This window comes from Acipenser ruthenus, chromosome 1 (genome assembly GCF_902713425.1).
Source record: "Acipenser ruthenus chromosome 1, fAciRut3.2 maternal haplotype, whole genome shotgun sequence".
Taxonomy (NCBI): domain Eukaryota; kingdom Metazoa; phylum Chordata; class Actinopteri; order Acipenseriformes; family Acipenseridae; genus Acipenser; species Acipenser ruthenus.
In genome coordinates, this window is record NC_081189.1 from 69,843,314 (window position 1) to 69,863,038 (window position 19,725).

Below are 19,725 nucleotides of genomic sequence, written 5' to 3' on the forward strand. Positions count from 1 at the left end.
CCTCGCAAGGTGGTTCAGAGACGGCACTGAACCATCTTACCTCCTGTGTGAAAGGCTATGCCGGTACTGAAACTCCATAGTGGCCGTGGATTGAAAGTCAACATCCCACGTGAATGCATGTGTATCGGATGTGTTGGGTTTTTTCGTTGTTGGTGTTACACGCTTTCATTTTTTTTCAAATAATGCTCTCCCACCATAAACCCAGTCCACTACCACCTTGACTCTCCTCCGGTTGCCCCTCCTGCTCTCTCCTCTTTCTCTTCTCTCTCCATTGCTTTTCCTCCTTGACCTAACAGCCACTTTTGACACCATAGAGCATGGCATTCTTCTTGACCACCCTCAGGAATATGCTGGGATCTCTGGAACCTGTCTCTCCTAGATATCCTTTTACTTATCCAGACGCATGCAGTCTGTTGTCTATGCTGGATGCAGTGGTGTCACAAACCCAGTCACTTGTGGTGTCCCCCAAGGATCTGTTCTTAGGCCCCTTCTCTTCAATATCTACATGCTTCCCTTGGGTAATCTCATCCGTCAACACAGCCTTATGTTTCACTGCTATGCTGATGACACCCAGCTCTACTTGACCCTGGAAGCCTTTCTGCCATGGTCCGGGTCTCGGCTTGCATTCAAGACATTTGAGGCCTGAATGTCTGCCAATTTTCTTCAGCTGAACACTAGCAAATCTGAACTCCTTCTAGTAAGATTTAAAACGCAACTTAAGAGTCTCAATATAGCTGCCCTGAACCTCGGAAACTGTCAGCTGCTGGCGTCCCCCACAGTACGAAGCCTTGGTGTGCTTCTCGACAGTAACCTCTCCTTTTGATGCCTCCGTGGTCACATCTTCCTTCTACCATCTTCGAAACATCTTCAAAGACCGTCCCTACCTTTCCCTCCCGGATGCAGAGATATTTTGTCATGCATTTGTCTCATCTCGACTTGACTACTGCAACTCTCTTTATGTTGGTCTCCCAGCACGCACCATAAACCGACTGCAGCTAGTTCAGAATGCCGCTTCCAGGATCCTTAACAGATGTAAAAAACATGATCACATCACCCCACGTCTTGCCCAGCTTCACTAGCTACCTGTAAAGTTCAGGATTATTTTCATAACTCTCCTGCTCACCTACAATGCCCTTCATCACACAAGTCCCGAGTACTTCCTCAACCTGCTGACCCGTTATTTCCCTGCCTGCAAGCTGAGGTGTCTGGCCTGCTTGTTATCCCCAAGCAAAAGTGCACCACACTTGGAGAACGCTCATTTAGCTTCATGGCTCAGACTCTTTTGAACTCTCTCCTAGCTTTGGTGCGTGACGCTCCAACCGTCGCTCACTTTTAAATCAACTCTCAAGACCCACTTGTTCTCTCTTACTTTCCATGCTCTTTAAGCCTGATATCGGCTATTAGCTGCTGTGTTGTTGCTACTATTTCATGTATTATGCTACTATATCATGTATTATGCATTTTTCACTGTATTGTATTAGGCATTGTTTTTACTATATATAATGTATTATGCACATCTGTATTTAAAGTATTATATGGATTTTGGTGTCCATGCATATTGTAAAGCTCTTTGTGATGGTGGTCCACTACGAAAGGCGCTATATAAGAGATTGCTTGAAATAGAATGGCTGATCAAGAACGAGGTAGTACTTTTCGCTCTCTGCTTTACACTCTCTTTCTCTTTAAATATATTGTATCATCGCCTTTGTAATAAAATATGCAATCTATATTGTGCTTGAAGCTCCTGCAGTTTGACATTTAGCAGGCTGTTGCAAACAAAATGCAGCCAAATGTACTACTTCGACAAACGACGGGGCCATTTTGTTTGGTTTCTGTTGCCATGAAAACGATCTGTTGACTGACAGGTTTGAAAGTTGTACTCTCATGATCCCTTTTGGCTGTGTGAAAGGGTTATGATGGCATTATCCCGGCACAGATTATGCAATTTCATGTGTATGATTGGGTATTTTAAAGAATTTTGTAGACGGCTCAATAGCGGCATTTGTGTGTGAAAGGGGTATGAGTCTACCTGTGTGACAATGACCTCCATAACCTACTTGGTTTGTGAGTTATGAAGTGTGAAGGATGGACTGATGGAGAGCATAATTTGAATATTCTATGCCACACTTTGCGGATTTGCAGGTAATAAGTACTCGGTGGCAGGCTAGCCTACGTTCTTGAAAGTGTTTTAATTTACAGTGTCTTGTTTAGAGGAGCACCCCTTTTGATATTATAGATATTGCAGCTTTAAACCCGTGGCTCCTGCTTATGATGGTGATGAATATATTGGCATAGTAAGAAAGCTGGATGTAGTGGGCAAGCACAGTATATAAAGCCAGTGTTTCCCGTAACAGATTTGTTTTTTCCCTTGGGTGCATAGGAGTGAGGGGCAAATCCGAGACATCTTATTAGTGGCCTTGTCTAATTCGCTCACCTGACCTTTTAGTGCTTTTCAGCATGTCAGGTGTGAGTGCCAAAAATATTCTTGGCATTCAATTAAGCACAATAACAGGATGGATGTTAATGGACCCTAAAAGCAAACGAGACAGCAGTTTGCAACAAAGTACTGTTTGTTTGGCATTGACTGCATTTGAGATCCCTTCCACAAAACACTGAAATTTGCTATTTGCTCCCTAAGATGGAGCAACTACTCTGCCATTTATGTCAAACATGAAGCCCCAGGCCCCTGCAGAACCCCTGCAGGCTGTATTATGTAGCCAGCCAGGGATATTGCTGAAGCATTCCTTTTAGAGAGTTCACATAATTCCAAACCACAGCATTTTCATACAACTGTATTCCTTGCATGCAGCACTATTTATTGTTTGAGATACAAAAAGAATTACAGGGTATGTCTTAGAAATAACAATCAATGATGTTGTCGTGATTGACTTGTACTCTGACTTCGCACACAGCCTAAAATTAGTTATAATAATAATAATAATAATAATAATAATAATAATAATAAATAATAAATAATAAATAATAATAATGCACTTCTAAACTCATTGGGCCCTCATAGGGCAGTAGTCCATAGTGTTCTGAGCTTTAACACTAGAACCGCCGGATTTTCGAACTATTAGAACTGCCACGTGGGTCACTTTGACCCATACATTTTAAACTGCTTCAACTGAAAAGTTTTATTCATGAACATCACATCTAACATTTGCATCACAGAAACACTGTATTTAAATGGAAAATTAAACATAAAAGGCTTTATTTTCAAAATGAGCACACATACAGCACTACAAACTGAAAAAATATAATAAAATACACATTTCAAAAGAAACGGGTATGTACATGTACCCGTGTACAGTTGTAAATGGGTATATGTACACACAAAACCTATTAAACAGAAATCACTGTTTTTTTTTTTACTACATATAAGAAAATATAACACTACTTCCGGTATGACGGCTCTATGGAGCGTACGCATCTGCCAGCTGACTGTTCCTGCATCCAGGAGCTGTGTTGTAAACATAGACGCAGTTCCATTGAACACTATTGTGTAAACACGTGTAAACTGGTTCATACAAACCTGTAAAACCAAAGTGTTTTTTTTCTAAAAGTAATATAAAAAAAGAATACATCACATACATTTCATATTAGGCACATCAGTTGTTGTTATCCTACCTGTCATTTCAGTTTGCTGTATGCATCGCACCTGGGGGGGGGGGGGGGGGTGTTGTACATTTGTTTTTCACAGAGCACTGTTTTTACCCCCTGCTTCCCCAGTATTTCCCGCTCAGCGATGATTCCATGGCTGAATGCTTCATCGACCACCACCCCAACCTCACCATCTCCAGCCGCCGCCTTCTCACCCGAAGGAACTAACAGTGACAAGTCGGGAGATAGGTAGGACAACAGCTACTGTTGGTTTGACCCAGCTCTGTCATTGACTGAGTACTGTCTGTGAGAAATCTCATCTCTATGTTTTGAGGTGTCATTAACCTAAAGTTTACATTGCTGTGAAAGCTCTACATTTAAACGACTGCTATACTAGTCCCCTCCATAGAAGCTGTGTCCCATTAGGATAAATGTGTGAAACTACGCATTTTAATGTCTTAGCCTGCTAGAAAAGTCAGCTTGTATACATCAACACATTTTTTCAATTATCTGGCAAAAAATAAATACATAAATAATCCAACTAATTAACACTATCATTAATGAATTACATGTAATATTCTAAATAAATAGTTCTTACAAACTGAGGTGTCATCTGTAATGGGAGCACAAGAAAAATATATGCCTGGAACGGTCTTGTGAGGAAATTCCCTTTCAACTCCATAGTTATACAGTCCAGCCAAACAGGCACTACAAAATAACCCATCTGACTAGTCCTGGGGCTGTTTTAATCCCAGTAATATGAATATATATTAACATATAGCCCTATTGGGTTTGGGAACACTGAGTAAACCACTGCCATCCTCACACACACACAAATGTGTACTACATAGTCAAAACATTTACTCATATTACCAGTTGCTCAAAATGTAATGATCATAGTTAAGATATAATGCTCATCATTTCCTAAACTAAGATTTGGTTACTGTGAGAAACAAACATTATGATGTGTCTGGAGAGTGACCCTTGAACCTTGGTCCCCTGTCCGGTTTTACTGCCATCCTAAATACATTCACTTCCTGTGGAACTACCAAAACCACGGATTGGAGCTTTTTCTTTTATTTTTTTTAAAGTGGGCCTGATGAAGTTTAAGTCTGAAATGGTGTTCCCAGTTCATCCAAGTCTTGTAACATTCCACAGTTCTGCTGACCTGATGTTTGATGTGTGCTACAGAGTACCACGTGTTTTGTTAAAATAACAAGAAGTGCAAAAAAAGACACATTTTTAATGATTTGTTTGCAATACAGTAGTTCTGAATGCTTTTAGTTGCTATCTTACAGTATTGTGCTTAGTTCCCAGTCATAAAAAATGCTCAAATAAAACCCACCCCTTTTTTTATTTTTCCAAATTTCACGGGGTCAAGCTACTTAACCATGGCTGCACCCCTGTCAATAAAGTGAGAATCAGTTTCCCACCTCCTCCTCCTCCAAAAAAATAAATAAATACAAATCTATAGCCTGACATGTTTTATTTATGAATTTGGAAGCTAGGTACGGACTTATCATGCCATTTTTTTAACCTACAAAAACGTGTTACTCATAAATAAACATCATTTTGATATATAATTTGCAGGCTTACCTGTTGATATAAAGTTGTCTGAGTCATGTAGCAGGAAAAAAGTGTTGCGCCATACAGAAGTTGATTGAGTTAGTTTGTATGCTGGCGCGATCACATTTGTTATGACTAATCTTATGCTATCTCAGGCATAACATAGCTTGAATTGAACAGTGGTGCAATCCTCTAAATCCTGCTATTACTGAATCGCCTTCATTTTTCAGTGTCACATACAGGAAAGCTAAAGCAGTATTTTCATGTGAAGCAGAGCACGGCTCGGAGTTATCTTTTCCAGTCGGAGCAATATTTGAGGATGGTAAGTAGTATTATCAATATTGCTAGTCATGCACTCAGAACTGGAAGCATATTGGATTTTGGCCGTACAGGAAATCGCATCTCTAATCGGAAGAAGTCTAAATGAAACGGCCAAAAAATATAATATTAAGGGCTTGCAAACAATTTGAAGCTGTTGTTGGGTTATCGTGAGAGAAACAGAGTGCGTGCAGATGTGTTTTTATTTAGGTCTGCTTGTGTATGACTACCTGTTTTTATAAGACGGCTTAAGTCAGATTCTAACTGCATAGCTGAGACAACACCAGATCTAGCAGTGACAGTGATGAAAACCGTTATCTACTCTGAATGAACTAAATCTTTATTTTAATTATTTGTGTTGATTTTAAATAAAGAAATATATTTGCAGTACTGTTAGACATGTGTTTAAAACTTGAGTGGTAAAATTCGGGTCCAATTTAGAATTGTACAAATAAAATACACTTGTGTGCCCGTCAATGGTCCTGAATAACTTTGATTAGGTAGCACAAATTACTTCAATCAATCAATATAGGTATTTCAACACTGTAGTTGGCACCTTTGAACAGTTTTTTGTTTGATTTTTCTATTCCGTACTAGAAGAAAGCTTTGTTAGACTTTCCTCAAAGAAACACTGCTTTCATTTTCTTGAAAAACCTAGCAGTCCTGGGTTGCCTTTTAATAATATAGAACTCCACCTGCTGCTTGCTATCTCACACCGACTCTGATGAAATTACTGTTCCATAGCATTAAATCCAAGTAGGGCCCTGTGAAATTCACAGGAGAATTAGAACGACATGACAAACATGCAGTTCAGTCCTAAACTTCAAGAAGTCTGTGTAGCCACTCCAGCTAAACTGATCAAAATAATAATTAAGTAATCAACCCATTCAATTGTGGCTAATTAGAAAACACCCCCTAATTATGAGGGACAAAAAGTATTTCTTTGAGAGCTTGCACTCAGCAATATCCACGTGGTGTGCTGCACACTGATGGGTATAACTTATTCTGAAAGCCGTAACATAAGAATTTATCAAATGTATAATAAAGTTGCAGAATTAGTAAATACATACCAAGCACTGGCTTAAGAGTTGCACAGCACAGATGGCAGAATAAGCAAACTGTGTAGTGTTAACTTTCCACAAAGTTTTGGAAAAATTGACGAGCTACTACAACCCTGATCAATGCAGAATAAAAACATGTTTTATTTAACCAACTCAAGTTTCTGAAGGCAGTGAGGATTTTAGACCCACATGTTTGTAGTTTGGATAAAGACCCCTCCCATTAGATTGTATTCCAGGGTTTGATGCTCACTGTAAATCAGAAATGGAGGAATAGCAACTATATGCAAAAGAAAACGTTAGTGGAATTTCTTTGACCAAATTTCGGAGAATTGCAGAAGAACTATTTCCCAATTTAGCAAGAAGTGCTAACATTATATTTGTCAGTTGCTTCCAATTCTGTGGGTGCTGAAAGACGTATTTCTTCATATTGACACATTTTCACAGAGCAACTTCAATACCTGAAAGAAGACCGGCTTAACCAACTGATGATGCTGGAGTTTAATAGTAATTCAATTTTTTTTGCCTTTCTTGCAAACATAAGTAACACTTCTACGGCCTCGTACACTAAACGGCGGTGTTTTGGACATTATACTGCGTTAAACTGCATGGTTTCATCCAGTGATTAACACTTTATTCACTAAACTTAATAGATGCAAAAATACGGTGGAGTAACCTTCTAATTAGCATACACCCTGTAACACACCGTATATACCATGCAGTATAGGCTAAATGGAGTGCCAATTCACAACAAGTTAAGGTGCCTCTGTATGAGATATCCAACTTGAAATACAATAGAATCTTATTCTCCATTTAGACACTTAAACGAGTATAAATGTAAGACGTCCCATGTACAAACAAATAGATCAATTAGATTAACACATTTTTATCAAAGCAGCACAAGAATGAATAAATGAATACATAAATAAATAAATAATATTCATTTGGTACTGATGATCGATCTACTTTCCCACAATATTTTTTACTTCCAATAATTAAATGGTTGATGTGTAGCTGCCAACATCTCATGTATTCAGAAACCATAATTACTCTACAGTAATGCCTGCAATAGTAATGTTAACCTGATTTAATTAAACTATTATTATTATTATTGTTTTTGTTTGTTTGTTTGTTTGTTTGTTTGTTTGTTTGTTAGCAGACGCCCTTACCCAGGGCAACTTACAGTTCTCACATAATATACACATTTCAACTGAAACTGAAATTATTTCCGACATACCTTTAATAAATAGGCTACCATTGTTCAGTTTTTAAACAGTTCCTGTCTCAATGAAAAGTTAATTACTGTTCCTTCCCTGAAAGCAACTTGTGCTGTCTGTCTGTCTGTCTGTTTCTTGCTGTTGCGTGCTCGTCCTATGAGCTCCCTGATACTGTACTAGCCATCACAATGCTAGCCTAACGGCCTTCTATACAGTAAAACTAAAGCATTGCAATAAAGCAGACCCCGTGTACAGGGAGATCTATCTCGACTGCTGCCCCTGTGTGGCAAAGCGCCCGCCCCTGTGTGCATTTGTGTTATGTGTATGTATGTATGCGTGCGTATGTTAATGTTGGTGTATAGATTGGTACACGGGATATAAACGGGTCTGTGTTTCACGTGTGTTTAAAGTGTAGATTTGTATTTAGGCACGAGGAGAGCACAAATCACTTCACGTGCTGGTTAAATGTAATATGTGAGCACGGGGTTGCACAGAATTAATTCACGTGCTGGGATTCAAGTGAATAATTAATTAGTAATTGAATCCCAGCACAATAGTATATATAGACGCACATTTCTTGCACTCAGGGTTAGGTGTTCAGAGAGTGGAGAACGGGTGAGAGAGAAGGAGAGTTAAAATCGTAATCGTAAATATAATAAGTGTTTTGTTTGTACTCACCGTGTTTGTTCGTCTCCGTTTCACCTGTGTGTTAGTGTTTAGTCGTTTTGTATGCCTGTTTATTTTGGCGCAAGTGCCGTGTCCTGTTTTTGTACTGTTAAACCTTTTTATTTTGTTAATAAACGCTGAGTGCAGCCATTGCACTCAGCTCATCATCACAACCACTGTCTTTGTTTGAATTCCTGATTCTGGTCTGACGCCACCCACTCCGGCCGTCTTTATGACACGTGGTGTCCTGCGTGGGATCGACAGCGCCTCCAGGACTCAGGCCAGAGCAGGAACCGCATTTTTTTGAAAAAAAAAAAAAAAAAAATGTTGGATTACAAAAAAAAAATATATCTAAATAAATAAAATGGGATGGAAGGAGGATAAAGAGGTGAAGGACAGGGAGGAGGAGTGCCGCCTAAGGGCCAGACATCCACGGCGATCTAACAAGCCAACGCCGGGGTGCCTCCTCTGCGACCAGGATCATCTGTTCGCCAACTGTCCCTTCCGCAGTTATGAGGAGGAGCCTGAGCGTCCACAGCCCAAGTGGGAGGAGCCTGAGCGTCCACAGCCCAAGTGGGAGGAGCCTGAGCGTCCACAGCCCAAGTGGGAGGAGCCTGAGCGTCCACAGCCCAAGTGGGAGGAGCCTGAGCGTCCACAGCCCAAGTGGGAGGAGCCTGAGCGTCCACAGCCCAAGTGGGAGGAGCCTGAGCGTCCACAGCCCAAGTGGGAGGAGCCTGAGCGTCCACAGCCCAAGTGGGAGGAGCCTGAGCGTCCTACGCCCGAGTGGGAGGAGCCTGAGCGTCCTACGCCCGAGTGGGAGGAGCCCGAGCGTCCTACGCCCGAGTGGGAGGAGCCCGAGCGTCCTACGCCCGAGTGGGAGGAGCCCGAGCGTCCTACGCCTGAGTGGGAGGAGCCCGAACGTCCTACGCCTGAGTGGGAGGAGCCCGAACGTCCTACGCCTGAGTGGGGGGAGCCCGAACGTCCACAGCCCAAGAGGGGGGAGTCGGTGCGTCCACAGCCCAAAAGGGAGGAGTCGGTGCGTCCACAGCCCAAAAGGGAGGAGTCGGTGCGTCCACAGCCCAAAAGGGAGGAGTCGGTGCGTCCACAGCCCAAAGAGAGGAAAGTCGGGGCTTCCATAACCCTAGGAACCAAGCTGCCAGCAGAGGGAGAATGCCTGCTGGTCCCACCTCCACCAGCAGAGGAAGAATGCCTGCTGGTTTCCCCTTCCGAGGCAGAGCCGCACCAGTCCCCTGCAAGAGAGGCAGAGCAGCACCAGTCCCCTGAAAAAGGGGGAGACGACATGCTGCTCCCACCTCCGTCGCCAGGAGACTACACGCTGCTCCCACCTTCACCGGCAGGAGCAGAGCAGCCGGAGCTGTCTCTGCCTCCGCCACCTCCACCGGCAGGAGCAGAGCAGCAGGAGCTGCCTCTGCCTCCGCCACCTCCACCGGCAGGAGCAGAGCAGCAGGAGCTGCCTCTGCCTCCGCCATGTCCACCAGCAGAGGGTGAATGCCTGCTGGGTCCCTGTCGACCAGCAGAGGGTGAATGCCTGCTGGTATCACTTCCCCCACCAGCAGAGGATGAATGCCTGCTGGTATCACTTCCCCCACCAGCAGAGGATGAATGCCTGCTGGTATCACTTTCCCCACCATCACGAGGAGAGGAGCGGGAGCTGCCTCTGCCTCCATCACCATCAGGGGGAGAGAAGCAGGAGCTGCCTCTCCCTTCACCAGAAAGACCAGGGCGTGAAGCTGGCGGCCCTCCGCAGCCCTTGCATAGGCTGCTGAGGGAAGCATGGGTAAGAATCGCCTGGTCGCAGAGGCCGAGAAGAGGGCCAACACCCGCATCCCGGCTGGTCCTGACTCCCTGCCACGCTTCACCCTCGCCTGGGGCTGCCAGCCGTGCCGCATTGCTTGGGGCTGCTAGTTGCTCCGCATCGCAGCAGGAAGTACTGTGGCCGGAACCCCACCAAGGGGAGTTGTCGGCCACGAAGAAAGTGGGGGAGGTCAGGAGACCTGCTCCCACTGCAGCAGTTTCGCTGCCGGAGATCGTGGGGGAGGTCCGGAGACCTGCTCCCACTGCAGCAGTTTCGCTGCCGGAGATCGTGGGGGAGGTCCGGAGACCTGCTCCCACTGCAGCAGTTTCGCTGCCGGAGATCGTGGGGGAGGTCCGGAGACCTGCTCCCACTGCAGCTTCTTCGCTGTCGGCAGTACTGTGGTCGGAGCCCCACCAAAGGGAGCTACCGGCTACAAAGAAGGGGGACGAGGTCTGGAGACCACTTTCCCCAGCAGCAGTTTCGCTGCAGGAGTTCTTGTGGCCGGAGCCCCACAGGAGGGAGCTGCCGGCTACGAAGAAGGGGGAGGTCGGGGGACCACCTGCCCCCGCAGCTTTTTCGCTGCAGGACGGGACCAACAGGCTGTCAGCCGTGCCACTACCGGCAGGGGTGCTGACAGCATGGCCAGCCATGGGCCCACTGAAGCCTCCCTTCCCAGCCCGAAACTTTGTCCTGGACTGCTGGATTTTTAAGGGGGGAGGTGGCCGTTGAGGCCATGTGTGCTGCGCACAAGGGGGGGTATATGTGGCAAAGCGCCCGCCCCTGTGTGCATTTGTGTTATGTGTATGTATGTATGCGTGCGTATGTTAATGTTGGTGTATAGATTGGTACACGGGATATAAACGGGTCTGTGTTTCACGTGTGTTTAAAGTGTAGATTTGTATTTAGGCACGAGGAGAGCTCAAATCACTTCACGTGCTGGTTAAATGTAATATGTGAGCACGGGGTTGCACAGAATTAATTCACGTGCTGGGATTCAAGTGAATAATTAATTAGTAATTGAATCCCAGCACAATAGTATATATAGACGCACATTTCTTGCACTCAGGGTTAGGTGTTCAGAGAGTGGAGAACGGGTGAGAGAGAAGGAGAGTTAAAATCGTAATCGTAAATATAATAAGTGTTTTGTTTGTACTCACCGTGTTTGTTCGTCTCCGTTTCACCTGTGTGTTAGTGTTTAGTCGTTTTGTATGCCTGTTTATTTTGGCGCAAGTGCCGTGTCCTGTTTTTGTACTGTTAAACCTTTTTATTTTGTTAATAAACGCTGAGTGCAGCCATTGCACTCAGCTCATCATCACAACCACTGTCTTTGTTTGAATTCCTGATTCTGGTCTGACGCCACCCACTCCGGCCGTCTTTATGACACCCTGGCACCGGCATTTTTCAGGACAGTAGAAGGACCAAATATTTTAAGAATTGGTCAGCATCTTTCTGTGCCATGCAGTAAGGCATTCGTGGAGCGGGTTTTCAGTTTCATGTTAAACCTTTGGACTGATGAAACAAATGATCTAGGTGTTGAAGTGGTGAAAAGTGAGCTTTGCATAAATTCCAAACCACATGTTCACATTCAAATGTATAGTTCAGAATATAGAATCGATGCAGTTTGGGAATAAAATAATCTCAATGAAGAGGTACACACAACACAGCTTAGAGCTTAAACACAAGGTAATAAAATTATGTTATCTCTCTAGATACCACCATACATATCTGATTCGGTCCTTTTTGATTCACTGTTTGGGAAACAATTTAAATACATTTCCATGCATTAATATTATTCATTGTATTTAAATGACTCTCAAGCGGTGCCTTTTTCCATGTGATTCATTGCGTGCACAAGGTTGCCTGCCACTCCCTAGTGAATACAGCAGGTGTACAAAGCATGCCGTAAAGGGCTTATTGCACACAACACATTGCCACTGTTTAGTGCATGAGGCCCATAGGCTTCTTAGAAACAACTTTTTTTTTTTTTTTACGTTTTAAAGAACAAAACCAAACCAATACAAACAAAAACTAAGAAAAAATAAACAAACACAGCTAACATATGTTACAGAATCTAATACATGCCTAGATTCCAATGAATGGTTATAATATCAATAGCAGGGGTCTCCAACCCTGGTCCTGGAGAGCCCTTATCCAGCAGGTTTTATAGGTGTCTTTACATCATCAGTGGCTAAAGATCTGGAACACCTGTTAATATTGACTAATTAAGCAAATAATTGGTTCAATTAAGTACCTGAGAGATTGGTTGAAATGAAAACAAGCAGCCACAGCAGGTCTCCAGGACCAGGGCTGGAGACCCCTGATCTATAGTGTTCAGGGATCGGTGCCAGAAAACAGGAAATCCATTAAAAACAAAAACAAAAAAACACTATCTTCTCCTCTGTTGACAAAGTATATATTTGTGCCTGGTGAGATCCAGATATCAAGAAAATGTTTGGTTTTTTTTGTTTGTTTGTTTTTTTAACGAAACTATTTCAGTAAACCAAATGGTACTGGTAAATTAAAACCTAGAAATAATGTATTTACACTCGAAAAAAAAAAATCCTGTTATGCATATTCACAGGGATGTAAGGGTTAAATAAATGTCAGTAGCCATCTAGAGCGTTCTGTTTATTAATCTGCTAATACGTACTTTGTAGTAATGGGATGACCAATTCAAATGGTTAAAGTAACGTAATGGGATGATTTGTTTAATGACTGTGGAGGCTATATTGACATCTTGTGGCTGTAGGACTAAATTACAGGTTAAAAGACAAGTCGTGTAAAACACAAGGTCAACAAGTGATCAAAAAAAAAAAATAGGGTCATAAAACACCTGCTGAAAAGGACTAAGATGGAAACAATCAACAGCCAGAAGACCTAGTCTGAAATATACACATTGGAGTAAGCAGGAAAGTAAATTGATTTGTTGTTAAGAAACTTCTGTTCTCTACACATTTACTGAAGAAAGCCAAAATAAAAAAAAAAAAAAAAAAAAAAAAACTTTAGTGTGTGTATTTTACCAACCTGGCATGATTTATTATTTTCAGTATACAGTTGCAGAAAAAAGTATTGGCACCCTATGCTTTATTATACCATAATTCAAGGTAACAGATTAAGGACACGCATCTAGTAAACTTAGCCCCATTTTAATAAAACAAAAAGCAAAATGCACCATTTCTTGTAATTTAACAAAATATACTTATCAAAAACAAACAGACGTTTAGTTTAAGCCTCCTTTTGCTTTTAATTGCTTCTTTCAGACATTTATGATGATTATTAACCACTATGTTTCATCTTGCTGAGGAAATCTGGGCCCATTCTGTCTTGCATATTTCCTTCAGTTCAGACAGATTGGATACACAATGTTTGGCTACAGCCTTTTTCAGATCAGTATATCCATTGGATTGAGATCTGGTGTTTGCGAAGACCATTCCAGACCTTTTATTTTATGTCAGATTCCTGTTCCATATTTCTTGGCAAATTTTAGACAGTTTGATTTATGAATTTTCTTTAAAAAAGATTTACAGCCAGGTCTATGTGCATATAACTCTTCAGGGTTCTGGTACATTTGTACAGTTCTTTCATGCACTATCATGCCTGCTGCTTCTAAATCTTTCTTTTAAGTCCTTGGCTGTTAATCTTGGATTTTTTTTTTTTTTTTTTTTAGCTGCTCAGACAATTCTCCTACCTGCTGTACCCATAATTTTCGTTGGATGTCCACTTCTTCTTTCAAGCATTTCAGTTGAATCTGTTGCTCTGATTTGTTGATTTTAGTTTTCGGTTTTTCTTTTGATACTGTTCTGCAGCTATTTCCTTTTGTTGTAGTTTGCTTTGAGTGCTTTTCTCACACATGAAGCCAACTCCTTTGTCTTGGCCATCATCTGCTGTGTTGCCAAAACGTTCTTCAACAGATGTTGGAAATAATTACCTATTTTTTTGCCTATTGACTTTATAGTGCAGCTTAGTTACTGTGTCATGGTTTTCAATCAATCAATGAATGAATATATTTTCAAATAAGTCCATTTTTACAGACTTTTAATGTAAAGGTGCTAATATTTCTGTGCTTTTTTAAATAGATTTTCTAAACCACCAGAAATGTTGGTGTTTGTCATATTAATTAATGGTTAACTAAATGCTTGTATTGAACATGTTTTCTTGAATTATTTTATATTAAGTGTAGGGTGCCAATACTTTTGTCTGCAACTGTATAATCCCATGTTGCAATCTGCCATTAATTTGACTGGTCTTGGGTTTGTGTGATGTGTAACTGCTTCAAAAATGTTTATTTCTGGATATTTAACTACAAGTTGATATTTTTTTAATCCAATTCTTAACAGTTTAGTTATTCAAAGAAGGCTTTTAAGTCTGTTTGAATGATATTGGAGGATCCAGTTTTGTATGAGGCCAACAACAGTTTCATGAATATCAAATTCATAATTATGCAATAAAAACCCTATGGATAAATGTTAACCTGTTATTGTGGTTCGGGGGGTGGAGCTAGGCCTCAAAGACGGTGGCCCCTCTCCTGTTTGTCGGGTCTCCTCAGCGACGGAATCCCCCTTTTATAATGTTGGGCTTTTGAAGAGGCAGAACACTATGTCCTAAACATTACAGCAGGTGGCCTAGCTCTGCCCCGTGAATCTTACAGAGTAAGCTTCAGATGTCAATTTATTTTTGCTAATTTCTCTTTTACCCTTTTATGTTTTCCATCATTCTGAGTTGTTCTTATTGCAATTATCCATGTTTTCTTACATTTATTTGGGCCAAAGCAACCGAACGCAGACTATTCTGCAATGAAAATGCAATTGGAAGCTACCTTTTACCACTTGTATGAGGAGAACCTGTGCCTATAATGTCATATACGGCTCCTGGAGAGAATGATTTACTTTCAAGATTCTGATAGTTTTGTATTTACATGCCTTGATGGGAGGCATGTTGCTTGCATACAGTTTAGTCATGCTGTTCTTTGTTCCAAGCTTCAGAATCACTCATGTATTTTGTTTTTGTTTCCTTTTTAAAGTGACTTCTTCCAGAGAACCGGGGTGGCTGGAAGGAGAACTTGATGGAAAAAGAGGACTTATTCCAATAAACTATGTTGAATTTCTATAGCCAAAACGCTGGAGACATTGAGTTATACATGGTATCCATGATCTTCAACAGTGACCCACCCCCCTTTTTTAAAGACACTTCTGCATATATTGATATGCCTTGAAACATGTCGCTAGAACAATGTGCTTCCCCACCGCAGAATTGCCAAATAGAAATACCATGTTGACTTATGTCTTAAAATAAAGGGTAGCTTTGAAGAAATAAAAAGAGATATAGTTTAAATCACTAAATGTAACATTTTAGCATAATCATTCTTTTTTGAGAATTTTATTTGTCAAGATTTAGGGATATTATATTTAAGAATTATTTTAAAGTCTGTAATTTATGCATGGGGTTTATCTTGTTTGTCTGTATATCTACCATATTTGTTTCACTGGAGCAGAGTGCAGATAGTATACAATACATGTATGTCACAAGCGGTAAGGAAAAATCTATTTATAAATCTGTACTTCTTGCATTGTAAAATTCTTCTAGTTTAGACTTTTTCAGGTGAAAAAAAATCCAATACTGCCAATTTTAAACCATTTACTTATGAGTTGGTAAATGTAGATGCTGGTTGAGTTCAATTGAGCTCATTTAAGAATATCTTATTTTTAAATATAAACATGTGTTGATTTAGTTTATCTATTTGAAACAAAGAAAGTCTCAAACATTCAGGTCTTTTTTGTATACATTATTTTATATTATGTTAAAGTGGCTTAAAATCTATATGTTAAATCTCAATCATATTTTTCATAAAATTGCAAAGCAGCAGTTACAGGATTTGCAAAGTGCAAATTCATTATCAGATTCAAAAGAGCAGATTGATGACTAGAGGACAAAGCATAGACAATACAAGGGGGTTTGTGTGATGTACCTGGTAAGTTCACTTGTTTACTTCTACACAAAGGGCCCCCCTTTTTCATAAACCCCTATTATATCAGCAGGATCTTTTTATGTTGGTATCTTCTGGTTTCGTGCAGTTTGGGAACTTGGGCTATTGATTTGTATGATCCCTGAGGTACCACACCGATAATCACACTGTTTCTGATGCTAACTTAAGTTCTAGTTATTTTATTAGTTTATTTTACAAGTGTTTGGGCACTTCAGCATAATCAGAGGGAATTGTTGGAATATTGTTAATACAAAGCAGCTGGTGTAGTTTTGATTTCGTAAATGCACACAGGGCACTTCTTGCACACAACTACTGCTGTTCAGACATGATGATTTATTGGGGTTATTTTGGTTTTAAACTGCCGTTCTTACTGGTGTGTGTGTTATTGAATTGAACTTTTAAATTAAGAAACTGTACAGGTATTGCATTTATAATTTGTTGCTGATAAATAAATACATACATAAATAAAATTAAAAAAAGTACTTTTTTGAAAGCCTTGAAAAACTATTGATTTTGACAGGTGTGTGTGATATGATGATTTCAGACCCATTTATTAGAACCTCTATTAGAGTTCCATAATGCTGGTAAATTATGTGCACCATATTATCTTGAATATAAGCATATGGTGGGGGTGGGGGGGGAGAAAGTCAATGTATAAACAGGTTTGGCTTTCATTGATTCCTGAAGGATTAATAGAAAATAATGAAGTCATACAGTTGTGTTCAAAAGTTTGGAAACAACAAATGCTTTATAGCAAGACTAGGTGTGGGGATTGTATTGCCCATTCTTCACAAGTAGAATGGTACCCCAAAAAGTTATTTTTTTTCTAAGAAAGCAGTACAACTGGGGATGGGGGATATGTTGCTGGATAACTCACTTGCTTACTAAATAAATATCTTGGTATTGCTGAATAGATAATTGTCTCCTCTTTAAAAATATGCTTCGGTTTTTAATGAGCAATGGGTTTAAGTTTTCAAAGGGACAGTTACTAGCCATCAGAAAACTATATGCTCCGTTAATAAAGGTGTGCGAATCATTCAAACATTGGGAAAGACCGCTTATCTGAGCAAATCAATACATTTAAAAAGTTCTCGGTCATGATTTATAAAACATGGCAGCTTATTTTGACAGCAAAATGTGGTTCCAACCTATAATATTCTGTTGAGGTCATCATACAAATCTGTATTTTTTTTTTTATAAAGGAGTTGGGGCATAATGAGGTTTGTATGCTATACAGGCATACTATAATCAAATGAGACCTGGAATGAGACAGCTGGGCAAAAAAAAAAAAAAACGCAATGATGCTGTATTATTTCAACAATGGTCTCTTAAATAGAAATGCTCTTGATAAATTAAAAAAAAAGGATTTTCCAGGGAAACCTGCTTAACATAAGTTGCTGTTAAAGCAGTATTGCTGACAATACCGTATTCCTTCAAATTTAAGACACAGCCCAAATTTCCCAAACTCAATTTGAGGGGAAAAAAAAACCCATCAAATAAAGATGCATTTGCAAAGATACAACCTCAATTATGCATATAAGAGCCATTTATACAAAGGAATACTACATTTTTTGCAATGAAATGTTACAAACTCTTCTATTATGCATATTGGTAAAGCATATTGTATATTGGTAAATTAACGTGTCTCCCAGTCATCATCCTCTGAGTTGGAGGAGGTCTCTTTATTACCTGACATCTCCCAGACAATCATGGGGGTTCCATGCAAATCTCTCCCAGTCATCATCCTCTGAGTTGGAGGAGGTCTCTTTATTACCTGACATCTCCCAGACAATCATGGGGGTTCCATGCAAGTTTTTTTTTTTTTAACTCAAGACATTTACACGAGAAATGTCTCGTGTAAAATGCTTTTTTGGGTTTCTGTTCGCTCAGTTTATTTTACTCGAGTAAACCGGGCTTTGCAAATGAATGGGAAAGGTGGGGGTTGATATGTAAATTAGCTATACGTAAAATACTCGTGCTGTTTTTTAATATTACTAGTGAAATTTTGTGAAAATGTGGTTTCCATGCGCAGAGAACTGGTACACAAGTGAATCTAAGCTGCTGTAATAAAGCAAAATACCTCGTGCCTGGTTGGTTAATAATGTATTTTACTGCTCTTTCCCAAATTGTTCTTCAAATGTCATTAGTGGGGTGTCATGTCGTTAGTAGTGAATACTGTTTAAACTAATTTATCTTACAACTCATAAATTAAAAATGAACTTGAGGTATAAAATTAAACTGAACAGGTATTGCAGATCACCATGGCTGAAAACCGGCAGAGACGTAGATAGATATAGATTCATTCAGGCAATGCAGCATATAGGGGATCAGGTGATGCTGCGTATACTACCCTGGCTTAGAAACCCTACCCGTCCGGATGGCTGACAGCTGCTGAGGAAGCATTCAACACCACGCTTGGGCAAATACGGGTAGTGGGCTGTGGCAATGTGCCCCACCCCTGTGTGCATTTCTGTGTTGTATGTTGCGTGTGGTGTGTTAATGTTGGTGTATAGATATTGCTGCACGGGATATAAATGGGTGTGTGTAGCACGAGTTATTTAAAATGTATAATTGTATTTAGGCACAGGGATTGCACTTCACGTGCATTTAAAGTATGTAATATGTGAGCATGGGGTTTTCACAGATTAGTTCACGTGCTGGGATTCAAGTGAATAAATAATTGGTAATTGAATCCCAGCACAATTGTATATATAGATGCACGTTTCATTCACTCGGGGTTGGGTGTTCGGTGAGTAGTGAACGGGAGAGGGAGGAAGAGAAATAAAGATAAAGATTAACATTTGTTATTGCGTGCTGGTAGGACCAGCACGATACTTGTTTGTTTATTTTTAGTTTGTCTGTTAGTCCGTCGTTTGTTTAAGTGTTAGTCCGTTTTGTTTGTCTATTTATTTTGGCATAAAGTGCCGTGTCCTCTCCTGTTTTGTTCAACCTTTTTATTTTCTGTGTGTTAATAAAGCACTGAACGCAGCAGCGTCTCAGATTCACTACCAACTACTGTCTGTCTGTGTACTCCTTTCTGGTCTGACGTCATCACTAGAGCTAGCCTGTCACATGGGCACTTGAAAGGTGGTGGTGGATACTGCTGAAATTGACTGAAGTGCAGCATTAGTTAGTTCCCAAAATTGCCACTGCCTGCTGTGTCCTGCACAAAGTCTTGTCAAAAACAAAATTAGGTGGAATCAGTTGCTGCCTGTGAGACAGGCGGGGAAGGTTACCAGTGTTGCCAAGAAAAAAATCTACACTGCCTTTCAAAACAAGCCCAAAACAAGCGACCAAGCCCAATCCTGCTTATTATAAGTGGACTTGGCAATTGTGAAGGTTACCTCATCCGCCAGTTTCAATTGGACAGCAGCGATCTGAGGAGGCTCGTACTGTCAGAGATTCTCTCTTTTAAATTGTGTTGGATTTGCTGTTGTGTTAAATATTAATGATGCAAACAAATAAAACACAATCAATACATTCATTTGCAATTTTATT

General features: G+C 40.6%; 1 protein-coding gene across 1 annotated transcript in view; it reads left to right on the forward strand.

The window, feature by feature from the left end:
• The window catches only part of LOC117421421 (rho GTPase-activating protein 10-like), an 88,684-nt gene extending 70,370 nt beyond the window's left edge, over positions 1-18,314 (forward strand). The window contains exons 21-23 of the mRNA XM_034035838.3: positions 3,733-3,852; positions 5,400-5,491; positions 15,265-18,314. Of these exons, the coding sequence (XP_033891729.2) occupies positions 3,733-3,852; positions 5,400-5,491; positions 15,265-15,353 (301 nt within the window). The 3' untranslated portion in view covers positions 15,354-18,314. The remainder of the gene's footprint in view (positions 1-3,732; positions 3,853-5,399; positions 5,492-15,264) is intronic.
• Positions 18,315-19,725: the final 1,411 nt, after the last annotated feature.